Source organism: Caretta caretta, chromosome 28 (genome assembly GCF_965140235.1).
Source record: "Caretta caretta isolate rCarCar2 chromosome 28, rCarCar1.hap1, whole genome shotgun sequence".
Taxonomy (NCBI): Eukaryota; Metazoa; Chordata; order Testudines; family Cheloniidae; genus Caretta; species Caretta caretta.
Window position 1 is genome coordinate 2,717,777 of NC_134233.1, and position 27,837 is coordinate 2,745,613.

At 58.8% G+C, this 27,837-nt stretch overlaps 1 protein-coding gene across 1 annotated transcript; it reads left to right on the top strand.

The window, feature by feature from the left end:
• The first annotated feature begins 254 nt into the window (after positions 1–254).
• Positions 255–27,568, top strand: KDM6B (lysine demethylase 6B). Its single transcript, XM_075123787.1, is given in 22 exon segments — positions 255–295; positions 297–382; positions 664–762; positions 1,172–1,400; positions 2,576–2,668; positions 2,938–3,105; positions 3,222–3,356; positions 3,919–4,203; positions 4,426–4,542; positions 4,545–6,187; positions 7,125–7,251; positions 7,680–7,785; positions 8,276–8,481; positions 9,030–9,094; positions 12,310–12,381; positions 12,632–12,780; positions 14,204–14,318; positions 14,540–14,727; positions 18,172–18,313; positions 18,598–18,724; positions 24,505–24,675; positions 25,671–27,568. Coding segments are annotated over 22 exon segments (4,383 nt in total). The 5' UTR covers positions 255–259; the 3' UTR covers positions 25,695–27,568.
• The last annotated feature ends 269 nt before the right edge of the window (positions 27,569–27,837 follow it).

The following is a 27,837-nucleotide window of genomic DNA, read 5'->3' on the forward strand; positions in this document are numbered from 1 at the left end:
GGGAGGGGATGTTGGGGCCGGAGGGAAGGGGGGGGATGTCGCGGGAGGGGATGTCGGGGGATGTGAGTGGGGCAGGTGGCAGGAGGCTTTGGGGAGGGGATATCGGGGATGGGGGAGGGACGGGGGGGATGGTGGTGTTGGGGGGTCAGGGGGCACTGGACAGGTGCCCTGCCCCATATCCCCGCCCTGTCCCCTGTTGGAGGGGTGGGCGGACCCTGGGGGGCACCGTCTAACCCGCCCCCCGTCTCCGGCAGGCTGGATGCATCGCACCGTGGAACAGCTTGGGGGCCGGGCCCGGACGGGATCCCTTCGCTCTCAGCAGCCTGACCTGCAGCGGGGCCTGGAACCCCTGCCACCCCCGCCCATGGCTCCCGGGCAGCAGGTGAGTCCGCGGGACCCCGCCCGCCCTGGGGGGCGCCCCGACCACCAGCGGGGCAGAGACCCAGCAAACTCATGGCATGGGGGGTGGCACTGAAGTGGCTGGAACTGGCGCCCCCTAGCGGGGACAGGCCCCTGCCCCATTCCCCGCCCCCCTGGGCCGGCCAGTCCCCGCCCTGGGGCCGGGTGGGAGCCGGCGCCCCCGAGAGGGGGCAGGCCCCGGGCCCCAAACCTCCGCCTTCCCCCTCGCTCTGTCTCACCGTCTCCTCCTTCCGTGTCCCCCAGGTGCTCTGCCAGCATCGGACAGTCCCAGCTGCCCCCACATCTCCCGTCACCTCATGGCACTAACATCGGGCACCCCAACAAACCCTATTTCAACTCTGGGTAAGTGTTGCTGCTCCGGATCTCCGGACGTAGGGCGGGGGAAGCCCCGCCCGGAGCCGGGGAGAGAACCCAGGCGTCCTGGCTCCCCGCCCGCCCCCGCTCTAACCACCAGCCCCCACTCCCCTCCCAGAGCCGGGGAGAGAACCCAGGCGTCCTGGCTCCCAGCCCCCTCCTGCTCTAACCGCTAGACCCCACTCCCCTCCCAGAGCTGGGGAGAGAACCCAGGCGTCCTGGCTCCCAGCCCCCTCCTGCTCTAACTGCCAGACCCCGCTCCCCTCCCAGAGCTGGGGAGAGAACCCAGGCGTCCTGGCTCCCAGCAGCCCCCGCTCCCCTCCCAGAGCCAGGGAGAGAACCCAGGTGTCCTGCCCCGCCCCCCGCGCGCCTGACAGGGTCCCTGCCGCCCCGGCAGGAGCTCCGCCCCGCGGCCCCTGCATGGGAAGCTGGAGGCCATCCACGGCTGCGTCCAGGCCCTGCTGCGGGACCCGGTGCAGCCGCCGCTGTGGGAGCAGCTGGGGCAGATCTACGAGTCGGAGCAGGAGTGGGAGGAGGCCGTGCGGTGCTACCAGACCGCGGCCCGCTACCAGCGCGACTATGGCAACTACAGCGAGATCAGCGCCCGCATCGGGCGGCTGCAGCAGGTGGGGCCAGCCCCGGGGGCCCCTCGCGCGGGGCGCGGGCGGGGGCGGGGCCATTGCCCGGGGTCGGCCGTGGTGGTTCTGGGCTGCCGCCCTGGCGCGACTTTGTCACCAGATTTCGGGCGCCTGCGTGAGAAAAGGAGCGGGCCGGGGACGCCGTGCGAAACCCGGCCGCTTTCACCAGGGCGGCGAGAGAAAATCCCCTTCCGTGTTCACCGACGCGTTCACCCGTGCTTCCGTCGCACGCCCAGCCTCGGCGGCGCCTGTCCTCGGAAGGCACCGCGTTCCCCGGGGGGGCCTGAGATCCCCGGAATCGGCCGGCGAGGGAAAGACGTTTGGGGGCGAGGGGGGCGAGCGGCCCGTCGGCTCTTTCTCTCCCCTCCGTAGGGGGAAGCGGAGGCCAGCCCGCGAGGGGCGCCCCACGGATGGGCGGCGGGGGGGTGGGACGAGGCAGGGCCCGGTGCCCCAATGGGGCGGGGGGCACCGGGCCGCCAGGGAGGCAGCCCTCGCTCCGGGATCAGAAGTGGAGCTCGCTTGATTTCGGCTCCCCTTTACTCTGACCCCTGGGCTCGGCGGCTTTCAGAAATCACGCCCGGGAAGCTGGGGGGGGGATTGGGAAGGGGTCCGGCTAGCGGATCTTTTTGGTTTTGAAATCTCCTGCAGTGCCGAGCTCAGGTCAGGCGCGCGCCCCGGCTCCGGGGCTCTGCCTTTTCCACCCCCAAAGCCAGCTGGCGAGCAAGGGGGGCTGGGCTGAAATTAACCGACCAGAAGAGCGCGGGCTGGATTTGATGAACACGCCGGAGCTGCTGGCGAAGGACCTGGGGGGGGTCGGGGGGAGGTCGGGGGGGTCATTTTCTCTGGAAATGCCGTCCTGTGACACTGTTGGCTTCTTTGGGGAGCTGGCCCCGCGCGGCTTTGCAGGGTTTGTCGGGTGACTTCCTGCTGTGTGGAGTTGGGCAGCACCCGGGTGGGTCCGCTGGGCTGATCGGGGGAGGGGGGCTCTGGGCCGGGCGGGCCCGTTGGACAGATGGGGGGGGGGGGGTTCTGGGCTGGACCGGCCCATTGGACGGATGGGGGGGGTACCGGATATCGTTTGTTCTGGTGGGGTTGTGGGTGGGGGTGAGTCTGTCGGGCTCCCTCCCCCCCCCCGACCCACGTCTCTCCCGCCCCCCCGCCAGGCTCAGCTGTGGAATTTCCACTCGGGCTCGTCCCATCACCGGAGCAAGGCCCTGCCCCCCCTGCAGCAGGTGTGGAACCTCCTGCACCTCGAGGTGAGCAGCTGGGGGGGTGCCCCTGGGGAGGGGACCTGCGGGGGGGGACTGGCGGGGAGGGGAGCCCCCGGGGTGGGGGTCCTGCGGGGGGGGGGGACTGGTGGGAGAGGGGAGCCCCTGGGGGCGGGGGGACCTGGGGGGGGGGCTGGTGGGAGAGGAACCCCTGGGGGGCCCTGCGGGAGGGGGGTGAGGTGGTGACTGTTGGGGGGAGCTGGGGTTGGTTCAAGGGTGTCATTCTCACCCCATATCTTCTCCCGCCCCCACCCCAGAAGCGGAATTTCTCAGCCAAGCGCAGCCCCCAGCTGAAGCGGCTGGCGCCCCCCATGGAGCCCCCCGTGGTGCAGCCCATCCCCCCCGCCCCCCGCCCGCCCCACCCCGGGCACAGCGAGGAGCTGCCCAGCCCCATGAAGAGGAGGAGGAGCACCAGCCCCGAGCAGGTAGCTGGGGGGCAGGCCGGGGGGTGGGGGTGGGGGGATCCCCGAGGTGCGGGGGTCTCCGCTGAGCTGCCCAGGGCAGAGCGCGTCCCCGCTCACCCCCCCCTTTCCCCCCCAAGCAGAGCGGGAACGGGGCCGGACAGCACCCCCCGGGGGCCCCCCACTACCAGCTGCCCAAGGCCGGGCTGTGGAACCCCCTCCACGGCGACACGTGGGGGCCCGAGCGCAAGAACGTGGTGGCGCCGGAGAGACAGGTAACGCCCCGCGGCCCCCCCCCCGCGGCCTCCCCCCAGCCAGCTCGCCCTCCCGGGCCCCCTAAGCCAGAGGGGGCAGCCTCCGGGGGAGGGGGGCCTCGGACTCACTGCCCTCTTCAACCCTGGGTCTCTGCTGGGGCTGCCCCGGGCCAGCCGGTCCCCCGCCCGCCCCCGCCCTCCCCTAGCGAGCCAGTCCTCTCCCCCCTCCCCGAGCCAGCCAGTCCCCCCCCCTCCACCCTCCCCACCCAAGCCAGCCGGTCCTTCCCCCCTCCACCTGGTCCCTTGCCCCCTCCCCGCCCCCAGACAGCCAGTCCCCTCCCCCTCTCCCACCCTCCCCGAGCCAGCCAGTTCTCTCCCCCTCCGCCCTCCCCCCAAAGCCAGCTGGTGCCTCCCCCCACCCCCCCCCAGCCACCTGGTCCCCTCCCCCATTCCCGCCCCCCTGAGCCGGCCAGTCCCTGCCCTGGGGCCGGAGGGGAGCCGGCGCCCCCCAGAGGGGGACAGGCCCCGTGCCCCGTCCGGAGCCAGCCCCGTCTCTCTCTAACTGTCTCTCTCCCTCCCACAGGAGCCGAGGAATTCGGTCGCCCACCCCTTCCCGTACCCGTCTCCCGCCTACGGCTCGCACCCGCCCCCCCACCGCCTGCCCCCCGGCCCCCGCCCCTCCGGAGAGAGCCATGGCTGCCAGGCCCGCCCCACTGGAAGTGACCTTAAAGCCAGCCGAGTTCCCCGGGGGCGGCCGGACCCCAGCACCTCACCAGCCAGCGTCACCTGCGTGCCTTACGCCCCGCGGCCCCCCCCGGCCGGCCCCCCCACCAGCAAGACCCCGCGGGGGGAGCCGGGCCCCAGCTTGGTGAGTGGATGCTGTGGGGGGACTGGGCTGGGGCAGAGGGGACTGGTCTGGCCTGGGGTGGGGGGGGATTCTGGCTAGGGTCCCGGTGTCTGGGGGGGCAGGGGGAGCTGCTGCATCTTGGGGGGTCTGGAGGGTGGTCCTGGTGTCTGGGGGGGGGGGCTGCTTTGCCCCAGCCCAGGCTGCACCCTGATTGGCTGCCGTCTCTCTGTCCCCCCCCTGCAGGCTCCTGACCGTTACCAAACCCCGGCACCGGCACCGTCCAGCCCAGCCCCGGAGAGCGTGGAGCGCCTGCCCCCCGGCCCCACCCCCCACCCCTCCTCCAGCCGGCCCTGCGCTCCCCCGCCCCCCTCCTCCGCCAGCCGGGGGCCCCCCGAGCCGGGCCCTCCCCCGCCCCTGCCCTGGCTGAAGGGCCCAGGCGTCCGGGACCAGGGGGAGGGCGCGGCCGGCGGGGACCCCCTGGACGAGATCCTGTTCGGGTGCGGGGGGGGAGCCCCAGCTGGGTCCCTGCGACTCGGCCGGGACCCGGGGGGGCTTCCAGGATTCCACCACCAGCAGCCAGGGGAGTAGGGGGGCCGGGGCACCCCGAGGGGAGGGTGAGCCCAGCCCCCCGCCACCTCCCACCCCCTCCCCGCCCCCCTCCCACCTACCGCTGCGCCTTTGCCAAGCAGGAGCCCCCCGGCCTCCCCGAGTTCTGGCTGGAGACGCCCCCCCGCGAAGCCCGGCCACCGGAGGGCGGGGAGGGGGTCCCCAAGGCCTCCCCCAGCCCCCCAAATACCTCAGGAAACTTCAGGCCCCAGCCGAGCCCTCCGCCCCCACCGCCCAGGGCCTCCTACCCAAAGACACTGCCTCCAGAGCCAGGCCCCCCCCCGGAAACCCCCACCGGGACGGCCCGGCGCCTCTTCGACTTCCCCGGGCCCCCCCTGGAGGACCAGTTCGAGGAGCCCCCCGAATTCTCCAAGATCCTGCCCGACGGGTTGGCCAACATCATGAAGATGCTGGACGAGTCGATCCGGCGGGAGGAGGAGGAGCGGGAGGCCGGGGCCCCCCCCAGCTTCCCGCCCCCGCCCACCCCGCTCCTGCCCGGCCCGCCCCCCCTGGCCAGACCAAAGCCGCCGCCGGCCCCCCCGTTCGAGTACCCCAAGCCGGAGCCGCCCCGGCTGTACCCCTTCGGCAAGCGGGAGGAGGCCGGGAAGTGCCCACCGCCCAGCACGGCCAGTTTGCTGCGGTCGCTGGCCAGCGTGCTGGAGGGGCAGAAACACGCCTACCGGGCCAAGCCCCCCGCCGGGGCGAAGAAGCCCCCCGCCCCCCCGGCACCGCCGCCGGCTCCTTCCTCGCCGTTTTCTACCTCAAGCCAGGCCTGGGCTGGGGCAGGCCGGGGCGAGGAGCCGGCGGGGGCCTCACCAGAGCCCCGGCCCCCCAAGACGGAGTCGGAGGTGCTGGAAGAGATCAGCCGGGCCTGCGAGACGCTGGTGGAACGGGCGGGGCGGGAGCCCAGCCCGGCCCCCCGGCCGCCCACCCCGCCGGCCACGCCGCCCCGCCGGCCGGAGAAGGAGCACCGCCGGCACCGGCGGGCGGGCAAGGACGGGCGGCGCCACCGGCGGGAGGGCAAAGCCCCCAAGGAGAAGAACCGGCAGGTGCTGGGCAACCTGGACCCCCAGCGCACCGACTGCCAGGCGCGGGAGAACGGCGCCCAGGGCGAGGCCGGCAAAGCCGGGAAGCCGCCCCCGCCGGCCGCCCCCCAGCCCGAGCGCCGCCCGCCCGCCCGGAGGGAGGAGGGCCCCGGCCCCGCCGGCGTGTGCCCGGCCGACCTGCTCAAGCTGCGCTCCTTCACCGAGGGGCCCCCCAAGGAGCTCAAGATCCGGCTCATCAAGGTGGAGAGCGGGGACAAGGAGACCTTCATCGCCTCCGAGGTGGAGGAGCGGCGCCTCCCGCTGGCCGAGGTCACCATCAGCCACAGCGCCGCCGAGGTGGTGCGGGCCAGCAAGTGAGTGCCCCCCACCCCTGCCACAGCTCCGCCAGCCCCCCCCGGCTCCCCCCGCCCGTGCGGTCCCCCATCGCCCCACCAGCGCCCCCGTATCCGCCCCTGGCTCCCCCCCGCCTCTGCGGCCCCCCCCATCCTCCCGACAGCACCCCCGTATCCGCCCCCCGGCTCCCCCCGCCCGTGCGGCCCTCCCCGTCGCCCCGCCAGCACCCCCGTATCCACCCACGGGCCCCCCGGCTCCCCCCCGCCCGTGCAGCCCCCTCCATCACCCCGCCAGCGCCCCCATATCCGCTCACCAGCCCCCCCGTCTCCCCCCCGCCCATGCAGCCCCCCATCCCCCCACCAGCGCCCCCATATCCGCCCACCGGCCCCCCGCCTGTGCGGCCCCCCAGTATTCCCTGCTGGCATCCCTGATCTTCCTGCCTGGTCACCCCAAATTCCCCTCTGCCAGAGCACCCAATTCCCCCCCACCCACACCTCCTGGGACAGAGTGGGGTTCAGTGATGGGCAAGGGAGACTCCTAGTGGCCAGTGGGGCTCACTACACCCCCTTCACTGCGGTGATCCTCAGACCCCGGCCCAGGGCTCCCACTGCCCCATAACCCCACACTCCAGCCCCTGGGACACTCTCTGCCCCATAGCCCACCCACCCCAGCTCCTGGGATGCCCCCTGCCCCATAACCCCCACCCCCCCCCGCCCCAGCCCCTGGGATGCTCTCTGCCCCATAGCCCACCCACTCCAGGCCCAGGGATGCCCCCTGCCCCATAACTCCCCCACCCCAGCCCCTGGGACACTCTCTGCCCCATAGCCCTGCACCCCAGCCCCTGGGATGCCTTCTGTCCCATAGCTCTCCCGCCCCAGCCCCTGGGACGCCCCCGGTCCCATAAACCCCCAGCCCCAGGACGTGCCCCACCCCCAATGGGCTCCGTTGTCCCCCCAGGCACGCCAAGGTGAAGGGGAAGTTCAAGGAGTCGTATCTGTCGGCCGCCCAGTCCGTCAAACCCCTCATCAACGGCGAGGAGAAGCTGCCGCGGGACAAAGTCAACCCCCCCACGCCCAGCATCTACGTGAGTGACGCCTCCGGGGGTGCGCCCAGGCTGGGCAGCCCAGGGATCTGATTCGGGGGGTGGGGTACCGGCTTGGGGGTCTGGGCTGGGGACGGAGGGGATACCGGAGAGGCCTGGGGGCTGGGGATACCGGAGGGGGCTGGGAGAAGACGGTGGTACAGCGGGGGGCAGGCACACTGGAGAGGCCCAGGCGTCAGGGACGGGGATACCGGAGGGGTCCGGGCGGCTGGGAATACCAGAGGGGGCTGGGAGCAGACGGGGATACCGAAGGGGTCCGGGGGTCAGGGCCAGGGGGGATGGGGTTACTGGGAGGGATGGGGATACCAGAGGGACCCGGAGAGAGGGGCGGGGGAGGATACCGGAGGAACCTGGGGGGAGTGGGGGGGATACCAGACGTTTGCTGTTCTCATTCTCTCTCCCCCCGGCAGCTGGAGAGCAAACGCGACGCCTTTTCGCCCGTCCTGCTGCAGTTCTGCACCGACCCCAAGAACCCCATCACGGTCATCCGGGGGCTGGCCGGCTCCCTGCGCCTCAGTGAGTGCCTGGCCGGGGGGTGCAGGGGGAGCTATGGGGAGGGGAGTGCAGGGAGGCCGGGGCCCGGCCCGTGACTCTCTCCTGCGGCCGATGTGGATGGGGGGCTCTGGGGGGCTGGGGGCCCGGCCCGTGACTCTCCCGCGGCCGATGCAGGCGGGGGGCTCTGGGGGGCTGGGGGCCCGGCCCGTGACTCTCCCGCGGCCGATGCAGGCGGGGGGCTCTGGGGAGCCAGGGCCCGGCCTGTGACTCTCTCCTGCGGCCGATGCGGGCGGGGGGTTCTGGGGAGCCGGGGCCCCGCGACCGATGTGGATGGGGACTCTGGGGGGCTGGGGGCCCGGCCCGTGACTCTCCCGCGGCCGATGCAGGCGGGGGGCTCTGTGGAGCCAGGGCCCGGCCCGTGACTCTCTCCTGCGGCCGATGCGGGCGGGGGGTTTTGGGGAGCCGGGGCCCGGCCCGTGACTCTCTCCCGCGGCCGTGTCCCCCCCCCCAGACCTGGGCCTGTTTAGCACGAAGACGCTGGTGGAGGCCAGCGGGGAGCACGCCGTGGAGGTCCGCACCCAGGTGCAGCAGCCGTCGGACGAGAACTGGGACCTGTCGGGCACCCGCCAGGTGTGGCCGTGCGAAAGCAGCCGCTCGCACACCACCATCGCCAAGTACGCCCAGTACCAGGCCTCCTCTTTCCAGGAGTCGCTGCAGGTCAGTGCGGGGTATGGGGGGCCCGGACCCCGAGCGGGGACGCGTTGGGGGGGGCGTATCCCTCCAGGGGTGCTCGGCACGTCCAGGGGGGGGGCCGTATCCCTCCAGGGATGCATCTGCGGGGGCCGTATCCCTCCAGGGACGCATCTGGGGGGCCGTAGCCCTCCGGGGGCACTCGGCAGGTCTGGGTGAAGCCCCATCTCCAGGGGGGTGCCCATGGCAGAGCCCCTGTTTGTGCTGATGGGGGTCTGCATGGGGAGGGGCCTGGTTTGTGCTGACTGTGGTCTGCGTGGGGAGGGGGGGTCCGGTTTGTGCAGATGGGGGCTGCAGGGGGGTCCGGTTTCTGCTGAAGCGGGGTTGCGGGGGGAGGAGGGGTCCGGTCTGTGCAGACAGGGGGCTGCGGGGGGGGTCCGGTTTGTGCCAGCGGGGGGCTGCAGGGGAGGGGGCCCCAGTTTGTGCTGACAGGGGCTGCGTGGGGGGGGTTCAGTTTGTGCCAACGGGGGGGCTGCGTGGGGGAACCCCGGTTTGACGCACTCTCTCTGGGGCAGGAGGAGAAAGAAAGCGATGAGGAGGATGCGGACGAACCAGACAGCACCACGGAGACGCCCCCCAGGTACGATGGAAGCATGCGGGGGGGGAGGGAATTGGGGTGCCCCCCTGCACACCCTTCCCTGCCTGCTCCTTTATCATCTGGCCGGGAGGTGGGCCAGTGTTGGGGGGACTGCGGGGGACTGCAACCCCAATATTGCGGGGGTTATGACCCCAGTATTGTCAGGGTGGGGGTGCTGTGACCCCCAATCATAGAATCATAGAATATCAGGGTTGGAAGGGACCCCTGAAGGTCATCTAGTCCAACCCCCTGCTCGAAGGAGAACCAATTCCCAGTTAAATCATCCCAGCCAGGGCTTTGTCAAGCCTGACCTTAAAAACCTCTAAGGAAGGAGATTCTACCACCTCCCTAGGTAACGCATTCCAGTGTTTCACCACCCTCTTAGTGAAAAAGTTTTTCCTAATATCCAACCTAAACCTCCCCCACTGCAACTTGAGACCATTACTCCTCGTTCTGTCATCTGCTACCATTGAGAACAGTCTAGAGCCATCCTCTGTGGAACCCCCTTTCAGGTAGTTGAAAGCAGCTATCAAATCCCCCCTCATTCTTCTCTTCTGCAGACTAAACAATCCCAGCTCCCTCAGCCTCTCCTCATAACTCATGTGTTCCAGACCCCTAATCATTTTTGTTGCCCTTCGCTGGACTCTCTCCAATTTATCCACATCCTTCTTGTAGTGTGGGGCCCAAAACTGGACACAGTACTCCAGATGAGGCCTCACCAATGTCGAATAGAGGGGAACGATCACGTCCCTCGATCTGCTCGCTATGCCCCTACTTATACATCCCAAAATGCCATTGGCCTTCTTGGCAACAAGGGCACACTGCTGACTCATATCCAGCTTCTCGTCCACTGTCACCCCTAGGTCCTTTTCCGCAGAACTGCTGCCGAGCCATTCGGTCCCTAGTCTGTAGCGGTGCCTGGGATTCTTCCGTCCTAGGTGCAGGACCCAGCACTTATCCTTATTGAACCTCATCAGATTTCTTTTGGCCCAATCCTCCAATTTGTCTAGGTCCTTCTGTATCCTATCCCTCCCCTCCAGCGTATGTACCTCTCCTCCCAGTTTAGTATCATCCGCAAATTTGCTGAGAGTGCAATCCACACCATCCTCCAGATCATTTATGAAGATATTGAACAAAACCGGCCCCAGAACCGACCCTTGGGGCACTCCACCTGACACCGGCTGCCAACTAGACATGGAGCCATTGATCACTACCCGTTGAGCCCGACAATCTAGCCAGCTTTCTACCCACCTTATAGTGCATTCATCCAGCCCATACTTCCTTAACTTGCTGACAAGAATACTGTGGGAGACCGTGTCAAAAGCTTTGCTAAAGTCAAGAAACAATACATCCACTGCTTTCCCTTCATCCACAGAACCAGTAATCTCATCATAAAAGGTGATTAGATTAGTCAGGCATGACCTTCCCTTGGTGAATCCATGCTGGCTGTTCCTGATCACTTTCCTCTCATGCAAGTGCTTCAGGATTGATTCTTTGAGGACCTGCTCCATGATTTTTCCAGGGACTGAGGTGAGGCTGACTGGCCTGTAGTTCCCAGGATCCTCCTTCTTCCCTTTTTTAAAGATTGGCACTACATTAGCCTTTTTCCAGTCATCCGGGACTTCCCCGGTTCGCCACGAGTTTTCAAAGATAATGGCCAATGGCTCTGCAATCACAGCCGCCAATTCCTTCAGCACTCTCGGATGCAACTCGTCCGGCCCCATGGACTTGTGCACGTCCAGCTTTTCTAAATAGTCCCTAACCACCTCTATCTCCACAGAGGGCTGCCATCTCTTCCCCATTTTGTGATGCCCAGCGCAGCAGTCTGGGAGCTGACCTTGTTAGTGAAAACAGAGGCAAAAAAAGCATTGAGTACATTAGCTTTTTCCACATCCTCTGTCACTAGGTTGCCTCCCTCATTCGGTAAGGGGCCCACACTTTCCTTGGCTTTCTTCTTGTTGCCAACATACCTGAAGAAACCCTTCTTGTTACTCTTGACATCCTCTCTAGCTGCAGCTCCAGGTGCGATTTGGCCCTCCTGATATCATTCCTACATGCCTGAGCAATATTTTTATACTCTTCCCTGGTCATATGTCCAACCTTCCACTTCTTGTAAGCCTCTTTTTTATGTTTAAGATCCGCTAGGATTTCACCATTAAGCCAAGCTGGTCGCCTGCCATTTTTACTATTCTTTCGACTCATTGGGATGGTTTGTCCCTGCAACCTCAACAGGGATTCCTTGAAATACAGCCAGCTCTCCTGGACTCCTTTCCCCTTCAAGTTAGTCCCCCAGGGGATCCTGGCCATCCGTTCCCTGAGGGAGTTGAAGTCTGCTTTCCTGAAGTCCAGGGTCCGTATCCTGCTGCTTACCTTTCTTCCCTGCGTCAGGATCCTGAACTCAACCAACTCATGGTCACTGCCTCCCAGATTCCCATCCACTTTTGCTTCCCCCACTAATTCTACCCGGTTTGTGAGCAGCAGGTCAAGAAAAGCGCCCCCCCAGTTGGCTCCTCTAGCACGTGCGCCAGGAAATTGTCCCCTACGCTTTCCAAAAACTTCCTGGATTGTCTATGCACCGCTGTATTGCTCTCCCAGCAGATATCAGGAAAATTAAAGTCACCCATAAGAATCAGGGCATGAGATCTAGTAGCTTCCGTGAGCTGCCGGAAGAAAGCCTCATCTACCTCATCCCCCTGGTCCGGTGGTCTATAGCAGACTCCCACCACTACATCACTCTTGTTGCACACACTTCTAAACTTAATCCAGAGACACTCAGGTTTTTCTGCAGTTTCGTACCGGAGCTCTGAGCAGTCATACTGCTCCCTTACATACAGTGCTACTCCCCCACCTTTTCTGCCCTGCCTGTCCTTCCTGAACAGTTTATAACCATCCATGACAGTACTCCAATATTTAAGGGGGGCTGCGGTCCTGTGCTTGGGGGAGGCTGTGGGGAGATGTGACCCAACATTTGCCAGGCGTTTGAGGGGATTGCAGCTGTGGGGGCCTCACCCCCAGTTTTGGGGCGCTCCAGGGAAGCTGGGGGCGGCGGGGACACGATCCATTATTTGGGGCCAGTTGTGACCTCATTCTGTGTGGGGATCGCTCCACGCTCGTTGTGGGAGGGACACGGGGCTTCGGGGGGCAATCCCTGAGCAGAGGAAGAGAGGTAGGGGAGAGCTGGGGGACCCCGCACTCTCATAAACCCTCTCTCTCCCCAGCAGCAACGCAGACCAGAAATCTCACCAGATCATCAAATTCGGGACCAACATCGACCTGTCCGACGCCAAGCGGTGAGGGGGCGGGGTGGGGGGCATGGGGCAAACCGGGCGGGGAGGGAGGGGGAAGATCTGACCCCCCCACACGCCTGTCCGGCTCCTTTGGGGACACGGGGTGGGTGGGTTTGCAGCACCCCCCTCTGACGGGTGGCCCCTGAGGAAGAGAGGAGGACTAGGCCAGGTAGGGGGGGAACCATGGGGAGAGGGAACTCAGTGCGGGGGATGAGGACGCTGTCTGACGCTCCCCCCCCCGACTCGCCGCCAGGTGGAAGCCACAGCTGCAGGAGCTGCTGAAGCTACCAGCCTTCATGCGGGTCACCTCGACGGGCAACATGCTGAGCCATGTGGGTCATACCATCCTGGGCATGAACACGGTGCAGCTGTACATGAAAGTGCCAGGCAGCCGGACGCCGGGTGAGCAGGGGGCAGGGGGCGGAGGCCGGGCCGTGTCGGAGTGTCCTGGAGGTGGGGGTGGGGTCCGTCACCGCTCCATCCCCTTAACTCCCCCCTCCATCCTCTTAACTCTCCCCTTCCGTCCCCTTAATCATAGAATCATAGAATATCAGGGTTGGAAGGGACCTCAGGAGGTATCTAGTCCAACCGCCTGCTCAAAGCAGGACCAACCCCAACTAAATCATCCCAGCCAGGGCTTTGTCAAGCCTGACCTTAAAAACTTCTAAGGAAGGAGCTTCCACCACCTCCCTAGGTAACGCATTCCAGTGTTTCACCACCCTCCTAGTGAAAAAGTTTTTCCTAATATCCAACCTAAACCTCCCCCACTGCAACTTGAGACCATTACTCCTTGTCCTGTCCTCTTCTACCACTGAGAATAGTCTAGAACCATCCTCTTTGGAACCCCCTTTCAGGTAGTTGAAAGCAGCTATCAAATCCCCCCTCATTCTTCTCTTCTGCAGACTAAACAATCCCAGCTCCCTCAGCCTCTCCTCATAACTCATGTGTTCCAGACCCCTAATCATTTTTGTTGCCCTTCGCTGGACTTTTTCCAATTTTTCCACATCCTTCTTGTAGTGTGGGGCCCAAAACTGGACACAGTACTCCAGATGAGGCCTCACCAATGTCAAATAGAGGGGGATGATCACGTCCCTCGATCTGCTCGCTGTGCCCCTACTTATACATCCCAAAATGCCATTGGCCTTCTTGGCAACAAGGGCACACTGCTGACTCATATCCAGCTTCTCGTCCACTGTCACCCCTAGGTCCTTTTCCGCAGAACTGCTGCCGAGCCATTCGGTCCCTAGTCTGTAGCGGTGCATTGGGTTCTTCCATCCTAAGTGCAGGACCCTGCACTTATCCTTATTGAACCTCATCAGATTTCTTTTGGCCCAATCGTTCAATTTGTCTAGGTCCCTCTGTATCCTATCCCTGCCCTGCAGCGTATCTACCACTCCTCCCAGTTTAGTATCATCCGCAAATTTGCTGAGAGTGCAATCCACACCATCCTCCAGATCATTTATGAAGATACTGAACAAAACCGTCCCCAGGACCGACCCCTGGGGCACTCCACTTGACACCGGCTGCCAACTAGACATGGAGCCATTGATCACTACCCGTTGAGCCCGACAGTCTAGCCAACTTTCTACCCACCTTATAGTGCATTCATCCAGCCCGTACTTCTTTAAATTGCTGACAAGTTAATGCCCCCCTCCATCCCCTTAACTCTCCCCTTCTGTCCTCTTAACTTTCCCCCTCCATCTCCTTAACACCCCCTCCATCCCCTTAACTCTCCCCTTCCATCTCCTTGAGGCCCCTCTCCGTCTCCTTAACTCTCCCCATCCGCCCCCTCTTGCCTCACATTGCGCGTTGCTCCCCCCCGTAGGCCACCAGGAGAACAACAACTTCTGCTCCGTGAACATCAACATCGGGCCAGGCGACTGCGAGTGGTTCGCGGTGCACGAGCATTACTGGGAGACCATCAGCGCCTTCTGTGACAGGTCGGGGTGGGGCCAGGGCCTTGAGGGCAGGGTCCGAGCCACAGGGGCGGGGCCATGGCCATGGGGGCGGGGCCTTACTGGGAGACCAACAGCACCTTCTGCGCTGGGTGCTGGGGCTATGGGGGCAGGGCTACAGCTGTGGGGGCGGAGCCGTGGGGCTGTATAGGTGACCCCTCCCCTTCTGAGTCTCACCTCCCCCCCTTACCCCCCCCCCCCGGCAGGCACGGCGTGGACTACCTGACGGGCTCCTGGTGGCCCATCCTGGAGGACCTGTACAAGTCGAATATCCCCGTTTACCGATTCATCCAGCGCCCCGGGGACCTGGTGTGGATCAATGCAGGCACCGTGCACTGGGTGCAGGCCACAGGCTGGTGCAACAACATCGCCTGGAATGTCGGGCCCCTCACAGGTGCGGGCAGAGGGGCCGGGGGCCTCGGAGGGCGGGACATCAGTGGCTAGGGGGCTGGGCAGCCCAGGAGGAGGGTAGCAGAGGGGGCTGGGGTTCACACTGAGGGACAGTGGGGCAGGGAATCTGGAGCTTGGGCAGGAACCCCTGTCAAGAGCTCCCTGCCTCAAACCATCTGACAGGTGCAGAGACGTCCCTTAGGGGAGGATCTAGGACGAGAGGATGGGAAACGATCAAATACAGGCTGGGTCTGATCGGAAACAGTCAAAGAAAAAAGCGTCCGTTCCATTCCATCGTGTAACGGCAGACAGCTGAAAGGAGACACGTTTTTAAAGCCAATGCTAGGAGGCTAAATAACAAGATGGGTGAAGGAGAGTGCCTCGTGTTCAATGAGGAGGTTGATCTCACAGAAGCCTGGTGGAATGAGGATAATCAATGGGACACAGTAATACCAGGGAACCAAATCTATCGGAAGGACAGAACAGGTCGTGCGGGTGGCGGAATGGCAATAGAGGTGAAAGAAAGCGTAGAATCCAATGAAGTAAAAATCTTAAGTGGACCAAACTGTACCATAGAATCGCTCTGGATAGTAATTCCGTGCTCGAGTAATGAGAATATAGCGGTAGGGACATGTCACCGACCACCTGGCCAGGATGGTGTGAGTGATTGAAATGCTCAGAGAGATTAGAGAGGCTATTAAAATAAAAAACTCAATAATAATAATGGGGGATTTCAGTTATCTCCATATTGACAGGGTACCTGTCACCTCAGGACGGGATGCAGAGATAAAGTTTCTTGACACCTTAAATGACTGCTTCTTGGAGCAGCTGGTCCTGGAACCCACCAGAGGAGAGACAATTCTTGATTTAGTCCTAAGTGGAGCACAGGATCTGGTGCAAGAGGTGAATATAGCTGGACCGCTTGGTAATAGTGACCATAATATAATTAAATTTAATATCCCTGTGGCAGGAAAAACACCGTAGAGGCCCAACACTGTAGCATTTAATTTCAGAAAGGGGGACGACACAAAACGAGGAGGTTAGTGAAACAGAAATTAAAGGGTACGGTGCCAAAAGTGAAATCCCTGCAAGCTGCATGGACACTTTTTAAAGACCCCATCATAGAGGCTCAACTTCAACATACACCCCAAATTTAAAAAATATAGTAAAAGAACCAAAAAAGAGCCACCGTGGCTAAACAACCACATAAAGAAGCAGTGAGAGGAAAAAAGGCATCCTTTAAAAAGTGGAAGTGAAATCCTAGTGAGGAAAACAGAAAGGAGCATAAACTCTGGCAAGTGAAGTGTACAAATATAATTAGGAAGGCCAAAAAAGAATTTGAAGAACAGCTAGACAAAGCCTCAAAAAGTAATAGTAAAAATTTTTTGAAGTACATCAGAAGCAGGAAGCCTGCTAAACAACCCGTGGGGCCACTGAACGATCGAGGTGCTAAAGGAGCACTCCAGGACGATAAGGCCATTGCGGAGAAACTAAATGAATTCTTTGGATCTGTCTTCACAACTGAGGATGTGAGAGAGAGTCCCAACCCTGAGCCATTCTTTTTAGGTGACAGATCTGAGGAACTGTCCCAGATTGAGGTGTCATTAGAGGAGGTTTTGGAACAAATTGATAAATTAAACAGTAAACAAGTCACCAGGACCAGATGGTTTTCAGCCAAGAGTTCTGAAGGACTCAAATGTGAAATTGCAGAAAAACTAATTGTAGTCTATGACCTGTCATTTAAATCAGCTTCTGGACCAAATGACTGGAGGGTAGCTAATGTGACCCCAATTTTTAAAAAGGGCTCCAGAGGTGATCCCGGCAATTACAGGCTGGTAAGCCTGACATCAGTACCGGGCCAACTGGTTGAAACTCTAGTAAAAGAATAAAATTGTCAGACACAGATGAACATAATTTGTTGAGGAAGAGTCAACATGGTTTTAGTAAAGGGAAATCACGCCTCACCAATCTGCTAGAATTCTTTGAGGGGATCAACAAGCATGTGGACCAAGGGGATCCAGTGGATATAGTGTGCTTAGATTATCAGAAAACCTTTGACAAGGTTCCTCACCAAAGGCCCTTACGCAAAGTAAGCTGTCGTGGGATCAGAGGGAAGGTCCTCTCATGGATCGGTAACTGATAAAAAGATACAAAACAAAGGGTAATATAAATGGTCGGTTTTCAGAGCGGAGAGAGGTAAGTAGTGTGTCCCCCAGGGGTCTGTTCTGGGACTGGTCCTATTCAACATATTCATAAATGATCTGGGAAAAGGTGGCCACAGTGAGGTGACAATATTTGCAGATGCTACAAAATTACTCAAGATAGTTAAGTCCCAGGCAGACTGCGAAGAGCTACAAAGGGATCTCTCAAAACTGGGTGACTGGGCAACAAAATGGCAGATGAAGTTTAATGTTGATAAATGCAAAGTAATGCACATGGGAAAACATAATCCCAGCTATACAGATAAAATGACGGGGTCTAAATTGGCTATTCCCACTCAAGAAAGAGATCTTGGAGTCACGGTGGATAGTTCTCTGAAAACATCCACTCAATGTGCAGCGGCAGTCAAAGAAACCAACCGAACGTTGGGAATCATTAGGAAAGGGATAGATAATAAGACAGAAAATATCCTGTTGCCTCTATATAAATCCATGGGATGCCCACACTTTGAACACTGCGTGCAGATGTGGTCGCCCCACCTCAAGAAAGATCTATTGGAACTGGAAAAGATTCAGAAAAGGGCAACAAAAATGATTCGGGGTATGGAACGGCTTCTGTATAAGGAGAGTTTAATAAGACTGGGACATTTCAGTTTGGAAAAGAGACAGCTAAGGGGAGATATGATTGAGGTCTATAAAATCATGACTGGTGTGGAGAAAGTGAATAACAAAGTGTTGTTTACTCCTTCTCATAACACAAGAACTAGGGGTCCCCCAATGAAATTAACAGGCAGCAGGTTTAAAACACACAAAAGGAAGTATTTCTTCACACAATGCAAAGTTGATCTGGGGAACTCCTCGCCAGAGGATGTTGTGAAGGTCAAGACTAGAACAGGGCTCAAAAAAGAACTAGATACATTCATGGAGGACAGGTCCATCAATGGCTATTAGCCAGGATGGGCAGGGATAGTGTCCCTAGCGTCTGCTTGCCAGAAGCTGGGAATGGGCAACAGGGGATGGATCACCTGGTAGTGGCCGCGGTTGGCAGACAGGACACTGGGCTAGATGGACCTTTGGTCTGACCTAGTCTGGCCGAACTTATGTCTTATGTTCATCTCTCTTGGATTTGGCTCCACCAAGTGGCAGAAATGTGTACTGCAGCCTCGGGAGGGCACTGGTGGGTTATGGGGGGCAGGGAATGGGGCACGGGGCCTGTCCCCTCTAGGGCTGCGGCTGTGTCTGGGGTGGGGTTTTGCTGGCTGCTGCCTCACCCTCTCCCCCTCCTGCAGCCTATCAATACCAGCTGGCCCTGGAGCGCTACGAGTGGAACGAGGTGAAGAACGTGAAGTCCATCGTGCCCATGATCCACGTCTCGTGGAACGTCGCCCGGACGGTCAAGATCAGCGACCCCGACCTCTACAAGATGATCAAGTGAGCGGCGCCCCTGTGACTCCTCCCCACCCCAGCCCTACCTCCTGCCCTGTGAGCCTGGCTGGTGGGCTTGGCGGGGTCCCCCTAGCAATGGGAGTGGGAGTTACCACCCCATTGAGATGCATGGCGCAGCTCCCCCCCTTCTCCGAGCAATGGGCTCAGGCTCTCGGCAGACTCGGGCAGCGTCGGTGACACTTAGGGCAGCTCCCCCACTCTGAGCGCTTGCCCACGTCTCGCTCCCTCTCCGTCCCATTCACTCGCTCCCCGTCTTCTCTCCCTGCCAGGTATTGCCTCATGCAGTCCATCAAGCACTGCCAGGTGCTGCGGGAGACCTTGGTGCGTTCGGGGAAGAAGATCGCCTACCAGGGCCGGGTGAAGGACGAGCCGGCCTACTATTGCAACGAGTGTGACGTGAGTGCCGGGACTGCGAGTGGGGGTCCCGCTGCAGCCGCTAGGTACCAGCCAGCTACTCTAGCTCCCGCAGGGCACTAGAGGTCGCTGTGTTGCCAGATTTCCCGTCCTTTGGCTGAGACAGCCACACCCCTCAGCCTCGAGGGCTGGTGACCCGGCCCAACCCGCACCTGCTTCCAAATCTTCAACCTGCCGCTTCAGTCGGAGGTGGGATCCGCCGTCCCTGAGCAGTTGGGCAGAGTTGCCCTCTGGCTGCGCCTCCCCTCGGAGGTGGCTGCAGCCGAGACCCAACCGAACCACCCTTCTTTGCTTCACAGTCTCCCCGCTTGGATTCCGTTGTGACAGGGTGTATGGTTAATAAAACCCATGGTTAAGGAAAGACACCTCTGTGGGCAGCAGGGAATACCGCGTCCCAGTTCGAACCCTGTGCATGAGATTTGCTTTACTCTGTAAAATGCCTCCTGTCCCACATCCAGTTTGGGATTCCTTTGCGGCATCAGCCTCGTCCGCACTAAGAGACGGGTCCATAATGGGCTAAAAGCCAGAAACAGTGAGTATGAAACGCGGTTTGTTTAAAAGAGAGAGAAAAGGGCAGCTCGCGATTATTGGAAAGGTGGCCGGAAACTTTGAAAAAGGAAGAGACGGATCGTAAGCGTGGGAGAAGATGGAGGAACGGCTCAGACGGATGTGGAGAAAACGGAGCAACGACAAAACACGGCGCAAACCGACGAACGACTCAACGAAATGCAGAGGATGAACATGAAGAGAGGGACTCGGAGAAATGGGGCAAAACCGGATTAGCTACTCGGCTAAAATCGGTGGAAACAGATTAGTGAGCAGGACCTGGAATACTGTGTGTAGTTCTGGTCTCCCATGTTTAAGAAGGATGAATTCAAACTGGAACAGGTACAGAAAAGGGCTACGAGGATGATCCGAGAAATGGAAAACCTGTCTTATGAAAGGAGACTCAAGGAGCTTGGCTTGTTTAGCCTAACTAAAAGAGGGATGAGAGGAGATATGATTGCTCTCTATAAATATATCAGAGGGATAAATACTGGAGAGGGAGAGGAATTATTTAAGCTCAGTACCAATGTGGACACAAGAACAAATGGATATATACTGGCTATCGGGAAGTTTAGACTTGAAATTAGATGAAGGTTTCTAGTGAAGTTCTGGAACAGCCTTTCAAGGGGAGCAGTGGGGGCAAAAGACCTATCTGGCTTCAAGATTAGACTCGATAAGTTTATGGAGGAGATGGTATGATGGGATAACATGATTTTGGCAATTAATTGATCTTTACATATTCATGGTAAATAGGCCCAATGGCCTGTGATGGGATGTTAGATGGGGTGGGATCTGAGTTACTACAGAGAATTCTTTCCTGGGTGTCTGGCTGGTGAATCTTGCCCACATGCTCAGGGTTCAGCTGATCGCCATATTTGGGGTTGGGAAGGAATTTTCCTCCAGGGCAGATTGGAAGAGGCCCTGGAGGTTTTTCGCCTTCCTCTGTAGCATGGAGCACGGGTCACTTGCTGGAGGATTCTCTGCTCCTTGAAGTCTTTAAACCATGGTTTGAGGACTTCAGTAGCTCAGACATAGGTGAGGGGTTTATCGCAGGAGTGGGTGGGTGAGATTCTGTGGCCTGCATTGTGCAGGAGGTCAGACTAGACGATCATAACGATCCCTTCTGACCTTAATATCTATGAATCTGTGTAAATGGGAAGAAAATGAATTACTGACTCATCGTAAGGAGGAGAAAATGGAGCAGAGATTTGGCTGGATATGGTGTGAAAGAATTAGCCATCACTCTAAATATGGATAAACAACTCAGCCAAACGGCACAAACGGGATGCAGAGGGATCTGCGCCTCATCGGAATGGAGGGCAGAGTGGTTAGCGACTTGATTAACGTAGGTGGATTAGCAACACGGCTAAATGGGCTGAAAATGGATTCGTCCTTCAGCTAAACAGGACCAAACAGGATGATTTAACTGGGAATTGGTCCTGCTTTGAGCAGGGGGTTGGACTAGATGACCTTCTGGGGTCCCTTCCAACCCTTATATTCTATGATTCTATGACCAGCATGGATTGGCCAAGTGCCTACACCCGGCGAATCTGTTCAGCGTGGCGTAAAGTGACGGTGACTCGGATACCGGGCGCAGGCAGCTTAGCGACAGATTGGTGACCCGGCTGAACGAGGTTTAAATGGAGACTCGGTGAAATGCTATGCAGACCGATTAGCGACCCGGTCAGACATGGCATAAACGGTTTAGCAACTTGGCGAAATGGGCTGCCGGTGGATTAGCCACTCAGGGCAAAGCCTCGCAGGTGGATTCGCGACTTGGCTAAACATGGCAGAAATAGATGCACAGACAATCCAAGAAGTTTTTGGAAAGGGTAGGGGACAATTTCCTGGTGCAAGTGCTGGAGGAACCAACTAGGGGCAGAGCTTTTCTTGACCTGCTGCTCACAAACCGGGAAGAATTAGTAGGGGAAGCAAAAGTGGATGGGAACCTGGGAGGCAGTGACCATGAGATGGTTGAGTTCAGGATCCTGACACAGGGAAGAAAGGAGAGCAGCAGAATACAGACCCTGGACTTCAGAAAAGCAGACTTTGACTCCCTCAGGGAACTGATGGGCAGGATCCCCTGGGAGAATAACATGAGGGGGAAAGGAGTCCAGGAGAGCTGGCTGTATTTTAAAGAATCCTTATTGAGGTTACAGGAACAAACCATCCCAATGTGTAAAAAGAATAGTAAATATGGCAGGCGACCAGCTTGGGTTAACAGTGAAATCCTTGCTGATCTTGAACACAAAAAAGAAGCTTACAAGAAGGGGAAGATTGGACAAATGACTAGGGAAGAGTATAAAAATATTGCTCGGGCCTGCAGGAATGAAATCAGGAAGGCCAAATCACACCTGGAGTTGCAGCTAGCAAGAGATGTTAAGAGTAACCAGAAGGGTTTCTACAGGTATGTTAGCAACAAGAAGAAAGTCAAGGAAAGTGTGGGCCCCTTACTGAATGAGGGAGGCAAGCTAACGACAGAGGATGTGGAAAAAGCTAATGTACTCAATGCTTTTTTTGCCTCTGTCTTCACGAACAAGCTCAGCTCCCAGACTGCTGCACTGGGCAGCACAGCATGGGGAGGAGGTGACCAGCCCTCTGTGGAGAAGGAAGTGGTTCGGGACTATTTAGAAAAGCTGGATGAGCACAAGTCCATGCAGCCGGATGCGCTGCATCCGAGAGTGCTAAAGGAGTTGGGGATGTGATTGCAGAGCCATTGGCCATTATCTTTGAAAACTCACGGCAATCGGGGGAAGTCCCGGACGACTGGAGAAAGGCTAATGTAGTGCCCATCTTTAAAAAAGGGAAGAAGGAGGATCCTGGGAACTACAGGCCAGTCAGCCTCACCTCAGTCCCCGGAAAAATCATGGAGCAAGTCCTCAAGGAATCAATTCTGAAGCACTTAGAGGAGAGGAAAGTGATCAGGAACAGTCAGCATGGATTCACCAAGGGCAAGTCATGCCTGACGAATCTAATCGCCTTCTATGATGAGATAACTGGCTCTGTGGATGAGGGGAAAGCGGTGGACGTGTTGTTCCTTGACTTTAGCAAAGCTTTTGACACGGTCTCCCACAGTATTCTTGTCAGCAAGTTAAAGAAGTATGGGCTGGATGAATGCACTACAAGGTGGGTAGAAAGTTGGCTAGATTGTCGGGCTCAATGGGTAGTGATCAATGGCTCCATGTCTAGTTGGCAGCCGGTGTCAAGTGGAGTGCCCCAAGGGACGGTCCTGGGGCCGGTTTCGTTCAATATCTTCATAAATGGTCTGGAGGATGATGTGGATTGCACCCTCAGCAAGTTTGCAGATGACTCTAAACTGGGAGGAGAGGTAGATACGCTGGAGGGCAGGGATAGGATACAGAGGGCCCTAGACAAATTAGAGGATTGGGCCAAAAGAAATCTGATGAGGTTCAACAAGGACAAGTGCAGAGTCCTGCACTTAGGATGGAAGAATCCCATGCACCGCTACAGACTAGGGACCGAATGGCTCGGCAGCAGTTCTGCAGAGAAGGACCTAGGGGTGACAGTGGACGAGAAGCTGGAGATGAGTTAACAGTGTGCCCTTGTTGCCAAGAAGGCCAATGGCGTTTTGGGATGTATACGTAGGGGCACTGCCAGCAGATCGAGGGACGTGATCGTTCCCCTCTGTTCGACATTGGTGAGGCCTCATCTGGAGTACTGTGTCCAGTTTTGGGCCCCACACTACAGGAAGGATGTGGATAAATTGGAGAGAGTCCAGCGACGGGCAACAAAAATGATTAGGGGTCTAGAACACATGACTTATGAGGAGAGGCTGAGGGAGCTGGGATTGTTTAGTCTGCAGAAGAGAAGAATGAGGGGGGATTTGATAGCTGCTTTCAACTACCTGAAAGGGGGTTCCAAAGAGGATGGCTCTAGACTGTTCTCAGTGGTAGCAGATGACAGAACAAGGAGTAATGGTCTCATGTTGCAGGGGGGAGGTTTAGATTGGATATTAGGAAAAACTTTTTCACTAGGAGGGTGGTGAAATACTGGAATGCGTTACCTAGGGAGGTGGTGGAAGCTCCTTCCTTAGAAGTTTTTAAGGTCAGGCTTGACAAAGCCCTGGCCGGGATGATTTAGTTGGGGTTGGTCCTGCTTTGAGCAGGGGGTTGGACTAGTTACCTCCTGAGGTCCCTTCCAACCCTCATATTCTGTGATTCTATGAGCGACTGGGAGAAACGTGGTGCAAATGAATTGGCGACTGGTGAAGAGGGATGAACTGAGAGAGCAGGAGGAGGACCAGGTGCTTGGTGTCCAGAGAGGGGGATGCCAGAGCCCTGGATGGGATCGGAGAAAGCTGTCAGCAGGCAGGGCCGGCCGCAGAGCCAGTCTCAGGGCAACCTAACACGCACCAAGGGCAGATTGCGTGTACCGCCGGATCAGCGGGAAGAAGCGGCCGGCCGGCTCTTAAGCGCAGCCCAGCTTATGTGACGTGGCTCGCCCTGCCAGGGATCCCAGGGGACCCTCCGGAGGGGACGACATTTGGGGCAGCCAGGGCTCGGCAGCGAGGGAGAGTCCCTGGCTCCAGAGACCTGACCCTGGCAGAGCACGGACTAGTGTGCGAACCATCTGGCACTGTGCGGCCGCAGGGCCTCATGTGCCTCTTAAAGCACCAGGGCGGGAGCCAGGACTCCTGGGTTCTCTCCCTGGCTCTGGGAGGGGCGTGGGGGTGGTGGGTCAGAGCAGTGGGGGCTGGGAGCCAGGACTCCTGGATTCCGCTCCTGGCTCAGAGAGGGCCCGTATCTGTAACCGTGGTGGCTGTGAACATGCCTTTGCAAAGTGTGCAAATAAACCTTCCCCCCCGACGCCGCGCCGGCTGCTTCTCTCGTTGGTGCCCCGATCGCCGCCATGATCCAGGCCACCCAGCCTGGGCCCCACGGCCTCTGATGGGGTCAGGGAGGTGGGGGGCTGCGCACTGGAAGGAGCGGGTTTGTGGACTGGCTGTAGTACGTTCGTTAACACGGTAAAAGACGTGGGGGGGCTGGGAGTCAGGACTTCTGGGTTCTCTGGGAGGGGCGTGGGGACTGGTGCGTTACAGCAGGGGGCTGGGAGCCAGGACACCTGGGTTCCATTTCTTGCTCTACCCTGCCCCCAGTTTCCTTTAGGGCTGTGGCCTGGTGCCGTGCCATCCTCCTCTCTGGCAGGCGTGGTGTAGCCAGCAGGGGGAGCTCACATCATACGTCCCGCCCCTGCAGGTGGAGGTGTTCAATATCCTGTTTGTGACGAGCGAGAACGGCAGCAAGAACTCGTACCTGGTGCACTGCGAGGACTGCGCCCGCCAGCGCAGCACCGCCCTGCACGGCGTGGTGGTGCTGGAACAGTACAAGACGGAGGAGCTGATGCAGATCTATGACAGCTTCACCCTGGTGAGGGCCTGGGGGCGCTGTGGGGCAGGGAGCGGGGCGGGGGGCTCAGCAGGGGGCTCTCTCCTCTGGCAGGCAGGGCAGCGCTAGGGGGCACTGTCCTGTAGGGAGCACATTCTCCCACTTGAGGTCCCTTTTTCCCTGGTGACTCACTGGAACGTGTGCTCCCGGGGGGAATTCTGCACCAAAAAATTAAAAATTCTGCGGTCAATATTTTAAACTTCTGCATATTTTATTTGTGAAAATCACAGAATCTAATCACGCCGGTTTCAATTATTTTAGTCATTTATTTCAAAATACTTGTCAGCGAGTACATCTGAATGATAGACAACAGAAACAATTCAGGTGTGTCCCTGCATCCCTCCCCCATCCCCAAGTGACTCTGCACCCCCTTCCCTGTCTCCATGTGTACTTGCATCCCCACTCAGATACCCCTCCCCCATCCCCATGTGTCCCTGTGCCCCCGCTTAGCGATCCCCCTCCCTCCATCCCTATGTATCCTTCCACTTGCCTCCCCCTGTGCCCATGTGTCTCCGCACCCTTACGCCCATTCAGTTCCTGCCCCAGTCCATCCCCCCATTAGCCCTTCTGAACCCCCGTCTGTGACCCCAGTGCCCCATGTTGTCCATTCCTCCATGTCACCTGTCTCCTGACCTGGCCCAGGGGCAGGGCGCTGTGCAGAAGGCAGCCTCTTTGTCTTCCCTATCCGCAGCTGGGGATGCTCCTGCCTGGGAGCCGCTGCTCTCTGTTCTGGTGACACAGCGACCGCTGGTGGGCAAAAGGAGTAACTGCAGCACCTTTCTGGCAGACATGTATTTTCTGTGGTTGGGTGGGGCAGGGAGGAATTGAGCGTGACACATGAATTCTGCGCGTGCGCAGTGGTGCAGAATTCCCCCAGGAGTAAACGTAAAGGGAAGGTATTGGGGGGAGGGAGTGCCCTGCTGCCATGCACAGGACTCCTGGGTCCCATTTACCCTTTCTTTCCTTCCCACCCGCAGGCTGGATCCCCCAGCTCCAGATGAGCCAGACCTCGCCCAGTTACTTCCTGGGCAGAGACAGGAATCAGCTCCCCCTTCCCCTGTGCCCCCCTGCCCCGCTGGGGGAAGGAGGGGACATCTTGGCACTGCCCGTCCCAGTGGCCAATAGCAGACAAGCTCTTGTTTACTCCGGAACCGCTCCGGCCCAATCAGCTTTGCTGTTGAAACGAGGGGGGGGGGAGCCCCAGAAGCAGCCAATCTTCTGCGTGATACCAAGAGCCAATCCGCAAGCAGCCTGTGAATACAGAAACTCACACAAATGAACTTTTTAATTTATTCTTGACAATGACCTTGGGGGGGAGACGGGGAAACTTTTTAAAAGAAATATTTTTTTTTTTAATTTTATTTTGGAAAATAATAAAAACCACACACACACACCCCCGCCCACGAGACGGGAAAAGGAAAAACGTGGACGCTGGGCGGCTCAGAGGGGCCGGCGGAGCCCTCCGGGCGGTTCCCTGACAGACACACGCCGGCCTTCGACCGGGGACAGGAGATCGGCCACACGCAGGAGAACATGGACTCTGGAACTCCGCCACAATCTCTCTTCGTCGACGGAGCATTAACTCGTTCGGTTTGCAGAAGCGGGGCGGGGGGTGGGGCGGGGGGGGAGACCCCGGCAGCGGGGAAAGGGGGTTGGGTTGTTTTTTCTTTTTGTCGTCTTTTTACATTTTTCTTGTCAGCAAATTAAGCAAAAAAAAAAAACAAAACAAAACAAAAAAAAAACCAACCAACAACAAAAAATACGGGTTTTTTACGCAGGAATTTCCCTTTGTTTCCTCTTTGTGCGTTTGTGGCAGTGGGAGATTGTACATTGGTTTATATATATATTGGCGCGGGGCGGGCGGTTTGTGTGAGCGTGCGTGGTTTGATTCTCACTCTTTGCTTTCTTAAATCCTGGCTGCTTTGCTTTGGGGGTCTTTTGATTCGATGTATTCCTGGCTTGGTTTTTTTTTTTCTTCTGAACTCATGTGAAGGAGCCAATTCCCGCCGGCTTGGGTCCCTGATTGTGCGAACGATGGTGCAAAGGGGGAGCGAGGAACCCTGCTCGGATTCCAGCCCCGTGCTCAGGGCTTCGCGGGAACCCTGCCCCCGGGAGCTGCCTTCCCCTGGGTTAAGCGTTTCGCACAATCGCGGCCGTGTTTTACACTTCTCTCAGGTCATCCACAGAAACTGAGCCAGGACGGCAGGACAGATATCTGCCTTAACTCCCCCGCCGGCCAGGTTTTGCCTCTCCACTTCTCACTTGTTTTCAAACGAGAAACATGTCGGGTGCTTTTTCTTTTCTTTTCTTTTTTTTTTTTTTTTACCTCCAGGTCTCAGAGTTTTGCAATTTGTAAATTGTCCTCTTGTTGTCGTTGTGTATTTTTTCTTTTATTTATACATCATTTTTGTAATGATTTCTCTATTTATTGGTTGCTATTGGGGGGTTGATTTGAGTGTTCGGGGGTTGTTTTTTTTAAATCTCTTTTTTTTTTAAATCATGTGTATTTGTCTGTTTCTCGCCGGAATTTTTTGGGGGGGGGGTTTAATGTTAAGGCTCAGCCCGTCCCCGGCATCGTGAGACGGGGGTTTTTGTTCAGTCTTTTGCCTCTTTTCATGGTGCTGAATTCCACACTCACTGTGCGATCGGGACTTCTGTTCATTTCCTTTTGAGGAATCTTGTCCCTTTCCCCCTCCCCTTGTAGAACCCCCCCCCCCCCCCCCACTCCTATCCCAGCATCTCGCCAACACACTGAATGAAACAAGCGGAAGTCTGGGTCCTCCTGGATTATACTGTACTGTAAGGCGACAAAGGAAAAAAAAATCTTATTTTGTAAATGTAAAAAAGATTAAATTAACTCACAGAGATACAGAAAGGGCCTCATTGCTTTTTGTTCCGAACGGGACGGCGAGTTTCTTCGTCGACGCTCCAAAGCCCAGGAGCTGGGCAATGAGTCCCTTGGCCGATCTGGGCTGAGACGTGGTGAGAGGTGATTCTTGGTGGCGTCAAATCAAAAATTTCCCGGAAGATGCTTTGGCCAAACTCTACCAATGAATCTTCACGATTGAGAGCGGCGCTGGGCCCAGTGCCGTGGGCCACGTGTTACCATGGAGAAAAGGGCTGATGGGGCAGAAAGAAAGAAGC